General features: G+C 34.5%; 4 protein-coding genes across 5 annotated transcripts; 3 read left to right on the top strand and 1 right to left on the bottom strand.

Moving 5' to 3' along the window:
• Window positions 1-930: 930 nt before the first annotated feature.
• LOC110452225 lies at window positions 931-5,711 on the top strand. 2 transcript variants are annotated; one of them, XM_021500602.1, is made up of 2 exons: window positions 931-1,084; window positions 3,244-5,711. In XM_021500602.1, exon 2 carries the CDS (start codon window positions 3,432-3,434, stop codon window positions 5,700-5,702), a length of 2,271 nt encoding a protein of 756 aa, XP_021356277.1. In that variant the 5' UTR covers window positions 931-1,084; window positions 3,244-3,431; the 3' UTR covers window positions 5,703-5,711. The 2 variants fall into 2 exon arrangements, with proteins under 2 accessions (XP_021356277.1, XP_021356278.1); XM_021500603.1 differs by lacking the exon at window positions 931-1,084 and adding an exon at window positions 1,269-1,335.
• A 1,593-nt stretch (window positions 5,712-7,304) lies between these two features.
• On the top strand, window positions 7,305-9,963 carry LOC110452237. Its single transcript, XM_021500616.1, has 2 exons — window positions 7,305-7,336; window positions 7,794-9,963. Exon 2 carries the CDS (start codon window positions 7,814-7,816, stop codon window positions 9,773-9,775), a length of 1,962 nt encoding a protein of 653 aa, XP_021356291.1. The 5' UTR covers window positions 7,305-7,336; window positions 7,794-7,813; the 3' UTR covers window positions 9,776-9,963.
• A 1,285-nt stretch (window positions 9,964-11,248) lies between these two features.
• On the top strand, window positions 11,249-14,361 carry LOC110452238 (beta-1,3-galactosyltransferase brn-like). The gene is made up of 2 exons (XM_021500617.1): window positions 11,249-11,413; window positions 12,358-14,361. Exon 2 carries the CDS (start codon window positions 13,212-13,214, stop codon window positions 14,358-14,360), a length of 1,149 nt encoding a protein of 382 aa, XP_021356292.1. The 5' UTR covers window positions 11,249-11,413; window positions 12,358-13,211; the 3' UTR covers window position 14,361.
• A 1,201-nt stretch (window positions 14,362-15,562) lies between these two features.
• Window positions 15,563-19,469, bottom strand: LOC110452226. The gene is made up of 2 exons (XM_021500604.1): window positions 19,390-19,469; window positions 15,563-18,312 (listed from the first exon to the last, which is right to left on the bottom strand). The coding sequence occupies exon 2, from the start codon at window positions 18,209-18,211 to the stop codon at window positions 16,067-16,069; it is 2,145 nt and encodes a 714-aa protein (XP_021356279.1). The 5' UTR covers window positions 18,212-18,312; window positions 19,390-19,469; the 3' UTR covers window positions 15,563-16,066.
• Between the last annotated feature and the right edge of the window lie 1,252 nt (window positions 19,470-20,721).

The raw sequence follows: 20,721 nt of genomic DNA, 5'->3' as shown, positions 1-20,721 counted from the left end.
TAAGTAATAGAATACCACAGTTCCCATTGTTGAAAAATAAAGAAAGTTTATATTTGATATTGAATATTCAAAACTTGCACAACAACAGTTAGCTTTTATTAAAAGTGCCATAGAATGACACGAATAGTGATAAATCTAAGTTAGGATATGAACTTCCAGCATTTCTTAGAGTTCAAAAAACATACCGTTTGGTCATTTTTTTCGGTTTAAAAAAGCTTGTAAAAGAAACAATCAATGGGTATATACAGAGTTTTTGTCACACTTTTCAGATGTATGTTTGACTGAAATCGATCATAATTTGTTACATTCTATAAAAAAAAACATGTTACATTAGATAAAAACGAGATTTGAACATGATTTAAACCACAGAGAAGTACATCCTTGATCATAACACCACCGTCAAATGATTCGGAGTAAAGTAGAACTACAGTAAGAGTTAGCATAGAAACATCACACAATAAGCCTATAAGTACAATCGAGATTATTCTGATTTCTTTTTGAAATATCAAAATGTTACTGAAAATAAACGATTTTTAGAGAAAATAAAATCCTGACACATTACTTAGATCAGAGACCTAAAGTAAATTTAGGTCTATGCTTAGATGGAAGACGCCAAGAATTCTCTTAATGCACCATCTTTGCCTAATAAAAACATTTAAACATCTAATTAGAAAAACAAAGTTATGACGCGCATGAATGATTTACAAATATAGTTTATTTCGTGTAATGGCGGACTACCATTGTACATGTATTGATACTGTGTAACGGGACTCAGATATATATATATATACAATATCGGCCAACGATCGGGCTATAGTAACAATACCCTGGGTCGTGGATCATCAGCGGATTACAGTGTCTTGTTGAGATCAGTTGGGAGATAAATTTAAATTGTTTTGATGTAAATATAAATATAACGTATCTTAATCACTTATCTTCCTACTAATCTGAACAAGGATCTGTGAGCGGACGGAACAACCCAGGGAATGTATGTACATTAGAATACTTTGTAGATACATGCCCAGACCGCTTGTCAACTATACGTTAATGAATTAGGGGACATCGTCACGAAGCATAAAAACCGGTAAGTAAAACATGTTAGGAGATTATAAAGTTAAACACACGTGGTAATATTTTTTAAGGACTGTAAATGCTCTCAGCTGATCAGTATTTTCAATTAGTTTTGATGTGTTAATATTTGTGTTTCGTGTTTGTTTCAAAGCGATTTGTTGTTGAGCTGAATTGACGCGGGTCTGATTTCTTAAACTGTTTGTTTGAGGAAGGAACACGATACAGGGATTCAGTACTCGGCGCTGTACAACTGTGTACAGAAGGGTATGGCCATGTTTATTGGATCAAAGTCCTTGGTTTGTAAGATGAGGATTTACATTTAAGAAAACGTTATTAAACATTTTTTTTTTCTGAACATGTAAACAAAAAATGCAAAAAATCCGTCAACATTGCGGCAAAACGGCAATGTTTATGGAATTTGTATTGTATAACATATTGTGTTGATATTTTTTTTGTATTTTACTATATATTATATTGCATGTTATATGTATTATATTATTTAATATAAGTGTCCGTGTACAAGATATTAGCATCTTGAAACACTATTGTCTGCAGCGGCGTTCATCTATAATATATATATATATATATATAGATTTGATTCCGCCTTTTGAGATACGGTAAAATGGTCAAGCATATGGAACTGATTTAGCGTTGCTTTATTTTACAAATGACCCTGATACAAAAAAAACCTATTGATATTTCCATCATATTCTTATGGTAATCTCTGAAACGTTTACGAGATGTATATATATATATACATATAAAACCGACATGTTATCATAATGTTTATCAATATACAACAGTGCTTTATGGAATACACAGCCCAGTATAGTGATATGTTGTCGAAATGTTTATCAATATACAACAGTATTATAGGGAATACACAATCCAGTATAGTGATATGCTGACATACTGTTTATCAATATACAACAGTACTATAGGAAATACACAATCTAGTATAGTGATATGTTGTCAAACTGTTCATCAATATACAACAGAACTATAGGAAATACACAATTCAGTATAGTGAAATGTTGTCAAACTGTTCATCAATATACAACAGAATTATAGGGAATACACAATCCATTATAGTGATATGCTGTCATACTGTTTATCAATATAGAACAGTATTATAGGGAAGACACAACCCAGTATAGGGATATGTTGTCAAACTGTTCATCAATATACAACAGTAGTATAGGGAATACACAATACAGTATAGTGATATGTTGTCAAACTGTTTATCAATATACAACAGTGCTATAGACAATACACAACCCAGTATAGTGATATGTTGACATACTGTTTATCAATATACAACAGTATTATAGGGAATACACAACCCAGTATAGCGATATGTTGTCGAAATGTTTATCAATATGCAACATTAATATAGACAATACACAACCCAGTATAGTGATATGTTGACATACTGTTTATCAATATACAACAGTATTATAGGGAATACACAATCAAGTATAGTGATATGTTGTCAAACTGTTTATCAACATACAACAGTATTATAGGGAATACACAACCCAGTATAGCCATATGTTGTCAAACTGTTTATCAATATACAACAGTGCTATAGACAATACACAACCCAGTATAGTGATATGTTGACATACTGTTTATCAATATACAACAGTATTATAGGGAATACACAACCCAGTATAGTGATATGTTGTCAAACTGTTTATCAATATACAACAGTGCTATAGACAATACACAACCCAGTATAGTGATATGTTGACATACTGTTTATCAATATACAACAGTATTATAGGGCATATACAACCCAGTATAGCGATATGTTGTCGAAATGTTTATCAATATACAACAGTAATATAGACAATACACAACCCAGTATAATGATATGTTGTCATACTGTTAATCATAATTTTCTAACGATCTCGTGATGGCGTCCGTAAAACTTTTCCAAAGTCTTCATCAATCTTATTCTCTGGACAAAGCCGCACATATGTCATTTTACTTTAAAATTACTGCGAGGTACAACTATTTAACATCGTCTGAAAAACAGATACATTATGATACAATTATCGCGATACAGTTTACTGTATTGCAATACATTAATTAGACCTCGGTCCAAATACCCAATACAATAGTAAGAATATCAATATATTAACAAAAATATGATATTGTGTTTTTCAGATGTAGCCAAATGCTTGATGGTAGATGCACGTCCGGAATTTCTCAATGACGGTGTTGTTATCACAATTAGAATATGCATACCGGCATAAACACGTTTTAAAATGTTGAACAGAAAGACTATTTGGATGGAATATTCTACCATAAGTGTTCAAAGTAGTATCGACGGAAAAACCTAAAGTGGAAGCAAAATGTTCAAGTTTGTCAGCAACAAGTTAAAGATAACGCATGTATTTTTGATACAACAACTAAATATTAAGAGCATTTTTTGCTTCTTCTTTGCTGTGTTGTTGTTTGGATTTCTTGGACTTTTACTTAATTTTTCTTACATGATTCAAAAAACCGATATCATAATAGTGACTGGAAAAACAGCTATCAAACAGGAATTTCGGAAACCTTTAGAAGTAGTTGAAACTGAAAATAACGTTACCGATACGGTGATAGATATAGAAGCAGACGGTGCCTTGGATAACAGCTTTTACGATGAACGATTTGATGATATGGAAATACAACTACCTTCCGTCTTTGTGGGACCAGAGGATGAAGAAGAATTTAACGAAACATCTCGTAAATATTTATCATACAACGACAGTTATTCTTATCCGTTGGAAATAGACTTAGAACGTCTTGTAAACAACCTGATAGTGTTCAAACAGCGCATACCTTATCGCCAGATCAATCCTCACCCATACAGTTTTATCCAGCCTCCTCCCAAGTGTCATTTCCCGCACCATAACAACAGCACGAAAACGGTATTGGTGCTTATTAAATCTGCCGTGTCAAATATGGAGCTAAGGGCGGCGGTAAGGGCGATGTGGAGGGATTTGCGTGACCCCTACGTACGGCGCGTGTTCATGCTAGGTTACAACGGGTCCTATCAGGCCTTGGTGGACGAGGAGGTCCGCCAGTATAATGATATTGTCCAAGAGAATTTCTTAGACGCCTACATGAATAACACTTTGAAAACGGTTATGTCATACAACTGGGCAATGAAGAACTGTTGGGAGGCCGACATGTTGTTGTTTCTAGATGACGATTATCACGTTCAGCCTCACGCTTTGATTAAATACATCAGAGGAATCGAAAAGATGAATAAAACAGGCGTTTATCTCGGATCAACTGCTATAGCTGCAAAGCCAGAACGGAACGAAAATTCAAAATGGAAAACAAGTTTCCATGAATATCCATACGATCACTTTCCACCATATATTGGAGGCGGGGCATATTTGCTTTCCAAAGATGTGGCAAGGAAATTTAAAGTTGCATTTCCATACGTAAAATATTTAGGAATAGATGATGTATATCTAGGAATTGTAGCTAAAAAACTTGCTATAACCCCAAAATACGACGCTCATTTTTCAACTCTCTCTAACATTTCATTGGCAAAAGAATGTTCGCACGACCCAGCAGAGCTTGTGTCAGGGAATTGTCAAATAGCGGATAGGAAACGCCGACTTCTTCTGAAACCAACCATTCCGTTACCTGATGGTAAATTCCTTACAGATAACTCAACATTCAACTATCCATTGATGGTTAACATGACGCAACTAGTGAACGATAAACTTCTACGTCACAAAGACTCTAGCATTCCACCAATCAACCCGCATCCCTACAACTACGTCCATCGCCCAAACAGATGTTCTTTCCTTCATGCAGACAAACACGTAAAAAACGTTCTTCTTTTAGTCAAGTCGCAAGCGTCCAACGTAGAAGAGCGATTGTATCTGAGAAAATTGTGGGGCATTCATCGAGACTATAACTTCAAGAAAGTTTTTCTGTTAGGGATGGGACGCTCGAAACAATCATTAGTTGACGAGGAAAGCCGGAAGTATCGTGACGTCATTCAGGAGGACTTCCGGGACGATTATATGAACAGTACCCGAAAAACAATAATGGGGTTCAATTGGGCGGCTAAGTTCTGTGCTCAAGCAGATTTCATCGTTGTATTGAAGGAAGGATATGATATTGATATCAACAGAACTTTAAAATACTTAAGGACCGTTTTGCCAAGCAAGCAATCATCAGACATATTTAGAGGAAAGTTAGTTAAAAACGCATATCCAACACGCGATTTAGATTCACGGTTATTCCTGTCACGGAAAACGTATCCATTGGAAAAGTTCCCGCCATTTCTTAATGAAAAGTTTTATGTTATATCATCAGACGTAGCCTGGAAATTTCAAGTTGCATTTCCATTTGTGAAATATTTTGGACGAAGTGACGTATACTTAGGTTTTGTAGCGCGAAAATTACAAGTAAAACCCAAGGAAGACAGTATATTTGTCGATCCGCCAAAACTCGAGGCTGTGGCCGAGTGCCCGGATTCGTCTGTTGCGAAGATAATTACAAAAGAATGCATTTCATCAAAGGATCTACTCAAAACTAAAACTACACCCAAAAAAATCACAGTAATAAGGAAAGTTAAAATCAAATCAAAATTACCTGTTGTTGATGTAACATGAAATAAATAGTCAACCGAATCGTACTTGGCTTTCTGTTTTGTTATTAACTTTCCGGAAATGATTCATTTGGATATTTTCTATGATCACCTGGTATTAAATCAATATGAAATTAAACGCTGCCATCACTACCTCATCATCCCCACCACCCATCTTTTTTTGCAAAATGAATCACGAACATTTAAACGTGATTGGGAATTAATGCTGAATTTTTACGAAACAGCTGTATGATGCAGAATAACTTGTTTATGGCATACTGAATCTATTATCAAAATTTTAAAGGTGCAGTCACGTGTGTGTGCGTGTGTGTGTGTGTGTGTGTGTGTCTATGTGTTTGTGTGTTGCGTTCATCTTTGAAAAGTGCCATTGGGTAAATCTGTTTACAATTTATTTATTTTGAACACGTATAGTTGTGCGGAGGTAGATGTGTATGAAAAAGACAGTTTTATTATTAACACATAAAGTTGGGCCTTGCTATTGTTAAAATTACATTAACACATCGCAAATAAGTTAATTTGTCCTTACAAAATTGTAAAATAAATTAATAAGCCATTAATATGAACGACAATGTCGAAGTCTGTATGACAATAATTAACTGTTTGTTCAATACACATTAATAACAATTTGATATAACTGCATCATATTAAAAAGAAAACGAAAAAGAACAGTAAGTGTCATCAAAGGAAAGATTAACATGGAGACCAATGAAACAGAAGAAGAAGTATAAGACCAGGTGATTCGGAAGGGTAAGCGTCTTCTGCTTCATTGACGACAATCGGCATGTTAATCCAGGTCAAATCTACAAATACATCTGCATGTGAGTTTACATCCAATGTCCAAATAATTTTGACAATTACAAGACTTTAAATGACTTTAATTGACTTTGATTGACTACATGTTGTACAAAAATATATTCATGCACCTTTGAAGACGGGCTACAAGCCCCTTATTTTTTGTATAAAAAGTTAAACTACATTCCTCTACTAGCGTATATTTTTCTTTGCTTCAAACCTAGAAATACAAAATTCCAAAAGTCGCCTTAACGACAGTTTCATTTGTCCGTATAAATTCAATATTTTAGGGACCGCTGCCAGTGAACACTTGATCTACGCTTAGATATAGGCTGCCAAATACAAATTCGACTTGGTTCTTTAGTACCTTAAGGTTTTGTTAAATGTCATATCCTCCAATCAAATATTTAAATCTATCCCAGGGTATCGACACTCCTCAAAACAAACTGTTTAATTCGACATTTGACACCTGGTTATCGTTCCTTAGTAATTTTACAATGTTTACTGACTCGTAAAAGACAATACTGTAAAGGGTTTGTTTACAAATAGATTGTTGATAATAAAGAGCTGATTGACCGACTTAACTAAATATTTGAAGTGCGATAGTTTATACGATAAGTCTTAAATAATTGTGTCTTTGAAAACGCCATTTTAAATGTTTGTATGTATAACAAAGGTTTTTGTTTAGTGTTAATTACATTAAAATAAATACAGAACAATGACTAACAATACTCGCTGAATGCTTTTGTATAGAATATGTGATTTTCATAGATATTTTGTTTAAAATGTGGAAGAAATATTTTATGTCTTGTAAGAAATTTTCATTCGCCAGACCCAGTATGAAAGGTAAGAAGCAATATGTGTTATTATAAGAAATATACTAAGTAGGGTGTCGGTAGTATATGTATATAGGTATACATTAATTGCTATCTCTGTTAACATCAAATTAGCATAGATATAATACAGGTGGTTTCGGTTGATTTATTACAGTATTGAGTCATTATGATATATATACATATTGCTATATTTAGCACAATTTGAAACGTGTGTTGACTATGGCGACTATGTGTTACTCATTTGATCTGGTTTGTTCATAAAATGTACCATATTTGGAATTACCAATGATATATCTTTTAAACTGAAACTACGAAAATGAAAACGAACTATTTCATTTTCATCGAAAATATTTTATAAGGAAAGAGTAGACTTCCGCCCTTCATCTTGGAAAAAAGACTAAACGAGGAATTTATAATAGAAATCAGCAGCATTATTTAATTGGTCGTCTGTCTATTTCTCATTTCAGAAGTGTATTAACCTTCCATCATGGGTTTGGTCCTGTTGCACTATCAAGCGATCAGAAACAAACTGTTACAAGTACTGTTTCTTTTCACCAGGAGAAGCGTTATTGTGAAAATGATCGGTATCCTGATGGTGTTTGCAACCCTTGAATGCATCTACAAGATGAACTTTTCTTTACTGGAGCAGATTCCCGATAACAGGAAAGATAGACGCCCTGTAGTGGATTGCCATTTATTCGGAGGACAGTCAGAAAGTCTTTGTTCTACTAATGTTAACAGCTTTGGCAACACAAGTAGAAAAGAAGCGTCAGATACTTCGCTTGCCATTTCGGTTCACAGTCAGCTCCAAGCTATTACGAACGTTACGACAACTGCACAAGAGGAAAAAAGGAAATCTTTGACAGATTTGAACATAACTACTGTCCTAGAAAATATCCGAATCGGCGGTTCACCCTTCCCACCAACGAACCCACATCCGTATAAACCGATTTCCTTGCCAAGTGACTGCAATTTCCACGGAAACCGTTCTAAAATCGTAATTCTGATGTACTCGCGGCCCGGAAATTATTATTATAGAAAGATAATTAGACGGACTTGGGGAGAACTGAAGGATCCAAATACACGTCTAGTGTTCCTGCTGGGGTTTCTAGAGGACGACCAATATGTGATTGAGGAAGAGAGTGACAGGCATAGAGATATTCTACAGGAGGATTTCCATGACTCCTACAAGAACAGTACTCTAAAGTTGATAATGGGATACAACTGGGCCGTTAAACATTGTTCTAAAGCCGACGTTATCCTCAGCGTTAACGAGACGCTTCAAGTAAGATCAGACATATTATTCGAGTACATAAGAGACTTAGTGACTCTTAAACCATCACCTTTATTTCGTGGTGATCTTGTACCATCATTACCACCTAATAAATCGGGGTTCATTGGTAACACTGCTGTGACAAAGGCTGCCTTCTCCAACGTTAACCTTGTGTCACGTGATGTATCAAAAAAGTTTCAAATTATTTTCCCCTATATTAAAAATAGTGACAATGATATAAATGGTTACCTAGGCAATGTTGCAAGGATTTTGTCAGTACAACAGACTTATGATCCTTATCTTGATCCTGCAAATCCATTATCATTATTTGCATTAGCAGGTAAAAACATTTCTAGACAGTTACTCTCGTATCCTCTAAATATTAATTTAAGACGACTTGTGAAGCGAAAAATTCTTCATTGCGAAGAGATACCTCAAACACCAACCAACAGAAAGTTACTACCTCTTGTACACAATGCGACTCAATGTAAGTTTACGACGAAAGGGCACGACGCGGCCCATATTCTTGTAGTCATCTGGTCTGATCCTACCGACACAGAGCAGCGGTCAGCCATTCGGGAGATGTGGAAATATACGGATATAGGAACCGTCAGACAAGTATTCGTACTAGGATCAGAGGATATCCATCAGAAAGACGTAAATGCTGAAAGTAAGAATTATGGTGACATAATACAGGTCTCTGCAGTGAAAGACAAATTCTTTGATACCATTAAAACAGTATCATCCTTCGCATGGATTGTGCAATATTGCAAAAGCACTGATTTCGTTATATTTCTTGATGGAAATATCAATGTAGATATCGACATGATAACTGCATTTATGAAGAAACTCATTAAAACTAAAAACAATAATAATGGTGTATTTCTTGGTCACGTTGTTGATGAAAGGAATCCCGATAGACGACAAGGCTCACCTTTGTATGTGAGCGAGGGAGATTATCCTTTTGATCACGTTCCGCCGTCTGTGATTGGTTCAAATTACGTCATGTCATTTAACATCGTCAGGTCTTTCCATGTTGTATTTCCATTTGTCAAATACTGCCCTAATGTTGATCTGTATCTTGGAATAGTAGCGAGTAAACTAATGGTAATACCGAGCCATGATCCACATTTTGATAGGAGGAACCAGACCTCGTTCTTTAGAGATAACCCATAACTGTGTAGATACGTATTTTGTCTTATCATTGTAATTAAGTTTTGTTTTACCATTCAAACATATTGTATTGATACTGAATAGTCAAAGGGATAGGGCTCAAGTTCTTATTGTAATTAAGAATAATACCAGATTTATAAAAAGTAGCATTGTTTAAAAATTGCTGTAGTTATTTAATAAACAGGTAAAAATAAAACATACACTAATTTGTATCTCGTTCGTGTCTTTATTGAATGTAAGTACTGTGGCTACATGCTACGCAAGGGATGTAACTCTGGTGGACAAGCAGGTTATCTGTCTATCCTGGATATATGTCATTCAGCAATTGATTTTGTTACAATATTAATGAATATTAATATGACTACAACTTTCTTGAAAATTAGCATAAGTATGTCAACTTTGATCATGTCACCCTCTTATCTATGCTATGTACGAATCGTTCAGCGTCATGTAGAAATAAAATCATGGAAAACCAGATAAAAGGAAAGCATTTGTATTATCCAAAATACCGTTTAGATATAACTTCATATAAGCATTTGATATTAAAGTATTTCTAGATTTTTATTTTTTTTAAGTCAACCAGTATCGACCCAATATGAAAACTACTGAACCATGAATTCCTTTATTACCAATATCGTCGTTATTTTCTATTATGATATGTGCACCTATATGTTGTTGTTTGCATTGTTTACGGCAACATTAAGTAATCATGTTCATGCAAAAGGCAACTGTTTGACATTGCTCATTGACATGAACCGTTCCATCTTGAACATTATAAAAAAGCTCCTTTTTAAATTGAAGCTCTATCAGATCTGTTAGCTATAAACGATCAATAATTCAAAATACAATATCTCCAAAAATAACACAATACAGATTTGGATATCATAGTTGTTTTGATTCATCGAGATAACAGCTTTTCAATCAAAGTGAGGAACCTCCTAGGTATAAAGTTAATTCTAAAATCAAGTTATGATATTTTATATATCGTTGTGATCATTATTTTTGTTTCACATAATATTCGAACTTAGTATAGTTTCTTCTTCAATGACAAGAATTAAATGATAAAATACCTTCATACTTTTTTTGTAACAAAACCATACCAAACAATAAACCGTTACAACTAACAAGACTAAAGTTTTCAAGCACTGTTAACTTAACGCTATGATAAATACGGAATTTTCGGAAAATATCTTTTGGAACAAGTGTATGATAAGATTAACTTATGTCAATACATCATCGAATACACAAAACAATAATGAAAAAATGTAGTGTCTTAGGTAGACTTGTGATAAAATGTCCTTATATCTGTGTCAAGGTAGACTTGTGATAAAATGTCCTTATATCTGTGTCGTAGGTCGTGATAATGATCAACAATTGACGTTACACTTAGACACAATAGTGACGCCACGTGACAGACAACAATAGATATTTTACAATGCAGGTGGTGTTTTAACCCAAACGTAACCTATACGTACACCTAACGGCCGTTCACAGTAGTCGGGCGATCTTAAAAAACAATTTACAGTTTCAGATTCCAGGTTATGCAAGACAAGTGCATTATGTATACTTAATGATCCAACATACAAGGGCAAAATGAACATCAACATGCAGTTTTGGAAACAAAGGCTAAGACCAACAAAGGTAATCATAATATATATATATATATATACAAATAGAGTTACCTTTCTTAAAAAAAAGCACTAGACTGTCATATTCGTCATATTTCAGAGAGTTATGTTTCAAAATGTATTCTAATAATGCTGGGGAGTGCGGACTCTATATATATTGAAATAGAAATAGTGTTCTTAGCATCCAGATCATTCGGTTATGGTATTTGCAAAAATGTAGTCGTATACTTGTTTAAAAATAGTGGACATTGCTTTTAGAATACAACAAGTATATTTTATCCTTGTATTTGGACCCAGGTTGTCCTTGTGTGTTGAGTCAATTGGATGTTTTATCCTCTAGTCTGGGCGCTTTGGAATATTTTAATTCTATCCTTGCATTTGGACGCTGTGGCATAGTGGTCAATTATGGAATTTTATTGAGGTAAATTCACCAAAATAAAAGTCTTTAATTATTATTAAAGATACTCAGTAACATTTCATCATTAAAAAAAACGGCACGTGTGAAAATTGTACAGAGGAAAGTACTAAATTTGGCTAAGAACAGTGTGACGTTATAATTAAAATGACATCATAAAGTGAATATTGACCTGATGTTTCAAAAAATAGTGACACCGATTTAATATCACATATCACCAATCTCCGCGAGACTATGATCCAACCAATGGGTACATTTGCATGTAGGGAAAATATGTGTCATCATATATTTGTCCTTGTGTGTTGACGCTATGGTTTGTGGTTCAAGGTTTCGTTAATATGAAGTTATCACTATATCGTATTGAATAACTTTCATATCGCTATTGGAACATTAACAAACACATAATCTTTCCGCCAACAAGTTTATAGTAGCTAGTTTGGGGAAATAGAAATATGAAAAATAATTTCGTGCTTCAATATAAAGCTAGTTATTTACCATGAAATAGTTATTCAAATAAATTATATGTATTATTTGTATTGTAGGACAGATTTCTTTAACGGTTGGATTTACTTGCCGACAACATGGAATAACAACTCGAGAAAGGTGACAGATCTACACAAGGAAACTATATATTCCTGTTTTTTAATTTGACTGAGTGGCTGATGTGTCGGCGACAAAGATGATTTCTGAAGATTTGAACGTTTACAAGAAACTTCATCTAAATTGTATCCTATATAAACCTGGACTCTGTATAAACCAGACGTTCTTCTAAGCAACATTACAAGATTTGGCATTATAAAGGGAGTTTGACGACATACTCACTAACCAACGGCACACTTATCAACGACTCGGACTCAACATTTTTCGCATAGAAAATCATCAAAGTTAGAAAAATGGGTTCCCAACCCGGATATCTTATGAATTATTTATTCAGAGACCCAAATGGACTGCAGGACTCTGTATAAATCAGACGTTCTTCTCAGTTACATTAAAAGGTTTGGTATTATATATAAGGATCATTTGACGATATATGGAGGGAAACGTATACAGGAAAGTAGAAAAAAAACCTAGGAAAAGGAAAAATAAAACTATAATGGTGATAAATACGAAGGCAAATAAAACGAGGGGAATGATATCAAAGTTTACTTTATAAAATCAAATGACATACTATTGAGGTTTATCTGTATATATAAGCAACATGCGTCGTACCAATGTTTTACCGTATACAGACGACATGATTCTAAGGTTTTGCTGCATATACCCTTTGTACATGTAAATCACACATGTCATTTGATCAGCTGCATTTCCGAACATAAATAATTGTTCGTTTTTGTTTATTTGTTTGTTTAACAATATTTTAAGGACACATATATAACATTGATGGGATAACTGAGTAATGTATATGGGAAAAGTCATAATGTTTCCATCGGTACCCAAGAGAAAACGGTTATATTGTATTTTATTAGGAATATTTCTTGTGTATTTATTATATATCAATATCAAAAACGTCAATAAAAACAATATTCATCCTAGAAAAAACGACCATAGTAGATTTAACGCGAAGGAATATACCTATCCCCTGACCTTTGACATCAGGGAGGTTGTAGAAAAACATTTAAATAATAATATCCCACTTCCTCGACAACAAGTGAACCCTCACCCCTACATATATTATTACTCCCCATCACCTTGCAATTTTACACATTCAAGACAGCCTTATACACTGGTGTTAGTGAAATCGTTTGTGGGAAGCATCGACCAAAGAGTTGTTATAAGAAAAATGGCAAGAAAAGCTACACGATCAAGTGTTAAACTCGTATTTATGTTAGGACTTGGAGACAATTATAAAGACAGGATTACTCAGGAAAATGAAACATACGGGGATCTGATACAGGAAAACTTTGTTGATGCCTACTCTAACAATACCTTCAAAACTATTATGGGATTTAACTGGGCCACTCAGTATTGCTCTGAGGCACGATTGTTGGTATTTCTAGATGATGACTATTTTGTAAGATGGGATAAACTGGTTCAATTTCTATACCAGTCCGGAAAGAATCACACAGATTTATTCATTGGAAACCTTGTAAGGCGGGCACAACCGTATAGGAATGTAGGATCTTCGTGGTTTGTCGATCCTAAAGTGTACCCCTTTAGATCGTATCCACCATACCTAGCGGGAGGGGCTTATGTCATTTCTTATGACGTCAGCAAAAAAATCAAAATGGCGTTTCCTTACGTCAGATATATTGGTGTAGATGACGTTTACCTAGGGATAGTCGCTCAGATATTGTCAATATCTCCAAGGCACTCTACAGAACTGTCGAGAAGAGACCATTTAAGCATTACAAAGGAATGCTCCCATACTCCCTCAGAGTTATTGGCGGCACGATGTCAAACTGTCGCATATGTTTCCACTGGACGTGTAGCTAAAGGGTTTGAATATACAATAAAGAATTTGACAGATGTATTTACAAATATGATGATGTTGATTCAGAAATCACTACTGTTTTTTCAACAAATATTTACATCTGGTAAACATTAAATGAAGCTTAAATATTTCAACTTATCTTTTTTGTGTTTTTAGTTTTATTTATTCATGGTTTCAAAATTATCGTAAAGGTTTTTCATTCAATAATATCTAAATTGATTTAAAATGCAATTTATAGACAGTACCATAATTATCGAAGGCTTGTGTTCAACGATGTGCCAGTAGATTTTGATATATTTGAACGTAATGAACACTGTAAAAATTTCAACTCAAAATATATATAAGAAAGGAAATGATTGAGAAAACAAAACACTTTTCATTTGAAAACTACCTAAAAGCATCCTGACTTAATCCTTTGTTTTTTATAAACGATTTTAAAGTGACGATTGAATTTCTGTCATTTTAAATTCTTTTATATATATGTTTAGTTAACACATGTTTTCAAAAACAGAAATGGAATTTTTTCAGTTTTTAAGCTCATTTTGAAAACAGCAAACTTTATTTGTGATTTACTTACCTCTTTTTTGTACCCACAAAATCTCACCTTCGGTCAAAGTTTTTGTGCATGCAATACAGTAGGACAATTTAGAAGGGCAAAATTCGAATATGCCTGGGCCCAAAAATGGCCTTGTAGACACTCATCCTTTATTACATTTAAGCCAGGGGGACAAAAGATATTTACACTGTTACCGAGCAGAATAGCATTTTGTATCAATTGCATTGGTGCATGGTTGATGCATACACCAAGATGTTTATATAAATACACAATTTATCGTATTTCAGTAAGCTAAAGTTAAAAACAAATGAAATACAGTTGGGTTGAGTAGCCATTCAAAATGGCTTATAGCCTCGTTAGCAATCGTGGATTTTAATACCTCCAACTGTTTTGGTGAAATGAAATTTTCGCTGTTGTAGCTACTACACAATGAAATAAACAAACAAAAATGGTAAAGTTCCTGTAATAGTTCACTTGTATGGCCGAATATATCGATATCTTGTTCGAAAATGTATCTTAATGTATTAAGCATAATGTCAATGCGAGGGCCAAAACGCTGTTTGCTAAAATGTTCATTAGGTTTTTTCTTTTCTTTTACGAAACATAATTCATAAAAAGGTCAGTTTGTATTCAAATGTTTATTGATGATGATACCTTAACCGTTAAATAACATACAATGTATTTTAATGTATTTGATAAAATGAACAAGATAATAGAATACATTGTTTTACATAACACAATGAACATTGCATCGATTTTTTTTAATGAAATATTGCAAATATTATATATAATTCATTCTTAGAACTTGGATGGATGTTAAGCATGTATTAAATGAAATCTTTTGTGATACAGATTGGCAACAGGTTCAAATAAGGAAAATGATACTGTTATTTTGACAATACATACACAAATAATACACATCTTGTATGTAAATAAATGTTGTATGCATATCAATATGGTAAAAGCCAAGAAAAGAATATTATAACATTAATAACTTTTATGCAGTTTGATAGTATAAAGTTAACTATCTGAAAAGCAATCTTCTATCGCGTAAACATGCAAAATCTCGACATTCTGAAATTTCCAGTCTCAGGCTCTGCTGAGGGCTAGACATTATATTCTTGTACAAAGTACCATCGCTTAATATTGGATAAAGATTATTTTTCTCCAATTCAACATGTTTCAAAATGCCAAATGGCTAGCTATAATATAAAATTAGCAAAATTGAGAATCAATTGTCATTATAATAATAAGACTTATTTCATCAGCAGAAATATAAAATTTGAATAAAAGAGTACGCAGAAAGGTAAAAGTAAAGAAAAATGTTGCACATATAATGTTTATTAGAACCTGACGACGGAAGAGAATTCTGCTCCACACATCGTCCATTAACGATCCTATAAAACTCTCGAGGGCACCTCTTAACAAGAGCTATTGTGCTAAGAGGTTCAAAGTAGGAGTCGTGTGTCGGTATTATGCGAAGCTTCTTTGCAATTATACCCAAGTAAACATCGTCAATTCCGAAGTACTTAACATATGGAAAAGCAATTTTAAACTTACGTACAATGTTAAAAGATGTCACGAAAGCTCCACCTGACAAATAGGGAGGGAATTTGTCAAATGGATAATGGTCATAACTCAGTTTCCATTTATTATCTTTTTCTCTGTGAGGACTAACATTTTTCCAAAGTTTACCTATGAAAACGTCTTTCTTCTTTGATAATCTTTGCAGATGATCTATCATCTGTGTCGAGTTAACGTGGTATATACTCTCTAACACTAACACCAGGTCGGCCTTAGAACATTTGGTCTCTACCCAGTTAAATCCCATTACAATTTTGCGGGTAGAGTGCATATGGTGCTCTTTGAACTTTTCCTGTAGAATGTCTTTGTGGTGAGCACTTTCCTTGTCGACTCGAGTTTGAATTTTCGAGGAATGTCCTAGCAGGAATATCACTCTGATCGCAGGATCATTAAGAGATTTCCACAAAGATCTGATCTCATTGCGTATTTTGTAATTGCTTGAATCTACTTTTACAAGGATGAGCAAGTTTTGATGTCTCCCCGTTTGCGACGGATATGAACATGGCAATGGCTGATTTATTGTCGAAAAATTATGAACATTGATAGGAGAAAAACGAATTTTGTTGTTGTATAGTACCACACCCTTCACTGCTTCATCAAGTCTTACTTTCAAAGGATATGCAAATTCTTCGTCGTATGATAAATATATAGTATCATCCACCTCAACTGGTTGACCATTTACAAGTACTATGGCTTTAGTTGGAAGTGTTGTCGTCTGCAACCCAAGCTCAAATATTTCCCGCTTCCTGTCAGCTAAATCACATTTGTCATTAATGATGTTATCAACGACATGCGAACATTCTTTAGCTAGTGAATCTCTGTTCACTGTGTCTAAGAGAGTCTCGTTTTCTGACCGAATGGACAGTTTCTGGGCCACAATGCCGAGATAGACATCATCTATACCTAAATACCTGACATAAGAGAATGCACGTTGAAATCGTTGAGCGACATCAAAAGACACAACATATGCACCCCCTCCTATGTACGGCGGAAACAGGTCAAAAGGATAATCCTGGAAAGTAAGAAACCACTTAGTATTCTCCTTTCTATATGGAGGGGCATTAAGGGCCAGACTACCACAATACACATTCTCACTCTTATCCTGGAATTGTTTCCGCATATAGATTGCAACTTCATTCCATTTAACGTGGTAATCGTCGTCCTGAAACAGCAAAATATTAGCGTCGGGACAATATCGTACTACCCAGTTATACGCCATGATTGTTTTGTAAGTGTTGTTGAAGTAAGCATCGATGAAATCTTCTTGCATAACGTCCCTATAGCGATTGGCTTCCTCATTTATCCTCCTCTGAACACCCGGATTACCGTTATAACCTAGCATGAACACGTAGCACATTGATGTCTGGTTCACGCTCTTCCAGAGTGTTCTTTGAGCCTTTCGAAATCCAAAGTTTAAAGCAAAGGACTTTATAAGCACAATCATCTTGCCAGAAGCACCATTATCGAAACTGCATGGCAACGGACGATGTATGTATGAGAATGGATGAGGATTGATAACTTTAAGGGGTATTGGTTTGTCATGTGAAATGTAATCCCTAATCATCTGAGACAGATTGCCTTCTTCAGGGGGATACGCGTAAGCCTTTTGATACGACAGGTATTCAATGTCAGATGAGTTTAATTCGTCCGTTGGAATTAGGAATGAGTGAATGTTTCCTTCACTGTCCCAAATGGATGGCCTACTTGTAGTTTTCAGGGCAAGATTCAGCATCTGTAACAGCAGGCCAAGAACACTGATCAGGCTTACGGCAAAGATAGGATGAAACAAGGGACAGCGAGGTCGAGTAACCGTCCATTTCGCCATAGTAGCAATGGTTAGTTATACTTCTATGCGTGAAAAGGCATGGACATACACTATCGTGGGCGTTGATTTCGATTTCATGTCATTTCTTCTGATAACCGTTTCTGCAGAAAAATGAAAACCAAAATATTACAGATTGTCATAGAAAATTCATACGCAAGCATAAACATGAAAGTTGCTATTATTCCTATGCTAGTATAAAAGTATAACAGGTAATACTTTTATGAATATAAACAAATAAATCCGTAATCATGAGCAAATCTTGTACTTTTAAATACAACAGTTTAATTGATTATAACGAGATAATCACTCGATATATTAAGTAAGAAACAGCCTATTTCAAAACTGAGGATGTCAATGCCAAAAGCCAAATAAAGTACGGCATGTCTATTTCATATTTGTTAGACTCAGTGTGATACCAATGACCAAAAGAAATGGCTAACATATTCCGAACGTATGTATGTGTATTATTATAAAAAGTTCTTTTTACACAACCAATACAATTTTTCCAATGTGACGTTTCGATGACTTGTACGATATGTACACTGTCACCTTCATCAGACAAATGGCCAGTGAAGCGTATGCACACAAAGATGTAAAATGTGTACGAGTTGTCCACAAAACCGATGTCGACTCGGCTACGCTGTAAGCGTATGTACAAAAGTTGTTATAAATGTCCCGAAATGACTCGGCTCAGCTACGCTTTGTTTTATACCTTAATACCAAGGATTAAACAAAGCGTAGCTGAATCGAGTCATTTCGGTACATATATAACAACTATATGGTTGTGTAAAAATAACTTTTCATTATCCATACTGACCAAGAAAATGTTTAGAAGTATGTGTATATTGATCAAAAGGGGAAAGATACTTATAAAACCCTTTATGACAAAACAAATTTACAACTTTTGGCGACAACAGGTAATCTATTTTCAATATTGTATTTCATGTAACATCGTGCCAAAATAAATTCCAGCTACACGGTTACGGCCAAGTTAGGGGACTGATAGTCCACTGAGAGAATCAACCATCTTGTCACATGTTAATGATTACTTGATATACGAGATGAGGAATATATCATCAACGTCGGCAGACAATATGACAACAAACTGAGAGTTTATATACCAAAGAACTATCATATCTTCTATAAATAGATAGTGACAAAACAATGTATATTATTACCTGAAAAACACCTGTTAAATGCTTCAAGGACCAGTCGTTGCCAGAGCTGTCACACATTAAAGTACACCCTGTCATACTAGAGAATATTTGAATAACAGCCTTAACGTGTTGCAATACTTGGGAGGAAATCGGATGTTTATTCATTTAATCAAAGGTATAACAATAGAAGGTTTTTGAACTCGAAACTGTCATGAATGTTATAAGTCCCTGATCAAGTAACGGGATATCTCAATCAGGGTACAGTTGATATACTTACAAGCCAACACATGTTTAAGGTAGGGCGTATTGATTAACAAAACAATTCAAGTGTCAATCTCGACTAGCCGGGTAAATCGACTCTTTGACCCGTGACCATCTCGTTTCGAGGTCTTGGTGCAGAAAGACCGGATTGGTCGAACAATGACGTCACGGCTAGCGTCTGCATTGTACACGTGCTTCCAAATAAAGATATTTTTTTTTATTAAAGATCCTTGTCCCTAAGAACTGTGGTGTTTTGAATATACAGTTATACAGTAACCTCTGCTTAATTCAGTTACGGACGTTACTGTTACACTATCGGTAAGGTAAACTTAGTTGACCAGGTGGCTCAATGGTTAGAGCGTTAGTATAACTATCTGAAGTCCAGGACTCGATTCCCACTCAATGCCGGCAGAACACTCTTGTTGATTATATCTTGCATATTTCACATTCCTTATTTCTTTTCAGAACAGTCCTTCAAGGTTTTGTTTTCTTTTCAACAATGATTTATCTAAGCTATAGTCATACCGGAAAACAATTTCTAGTGTATATCTACAGTTTGGGCAGTGGTATGGGGATCCTTGACAGAGATTCGGCAGAGTTATAAAAGGCTATATTTAGAATTTTATCAAACATTATTAATTATCAAAAGAAATCTTGTTGAAATGAATTTGCAACTTAACAGAGGACATGATTGCTTTATTTACCCCATAAATATTTACGAAGAATACACGTTTCAATATTGAGAGATATATTATTAATCCGTTGCGTAAATTCTGTTACAAATGTTATCATTCTAATTTTTCATTCTAACTTCTTCCTTATTTAATATTTCTAGTAATTATTGAACACTAACAAGAATTATGTTATTCATTCATGGTAACCAGTATAAAAAAAGCTACAATCCTTTCCAATGCAGGCACGGTAACGTTAGCCGCCATTTTTACATTTGTCAATGAGACGCTTAGTCATCTGATTTAAATAACACGGTGAGACCCCTTTATTCATCCGCTTTAGTGTCCAAGATTGTTGAAGTGCTGTTGGGTCAACATGTTTTCTTTTGAGAGTCATATTTTGAGAACCCTTTCAATAAAA

The sequence above is a fragment of the Mizuhopecten yessoensis genome, unplaced genomic scaffold (assembly GCF_002113885.1).
Source record: "Mizuhopecten yessoensis strain PY_sf001 unplaced genomic scaffold, ASM211388v2 scaffold6505, whole genome shotgun sequence".
In the NCBI taxonomy this organism is placed as follows: Eukaryota; Metazoa; Mollusca; class Bivalvia; order Pectinida; family Pectinidae; genus Mizuhopecten; species Mizuhopecten yessoensis.
Note: the sequence above shows the minus strand (reverse complement) of the source record. Positions and strands in the feature narration are given on the sequence as shown.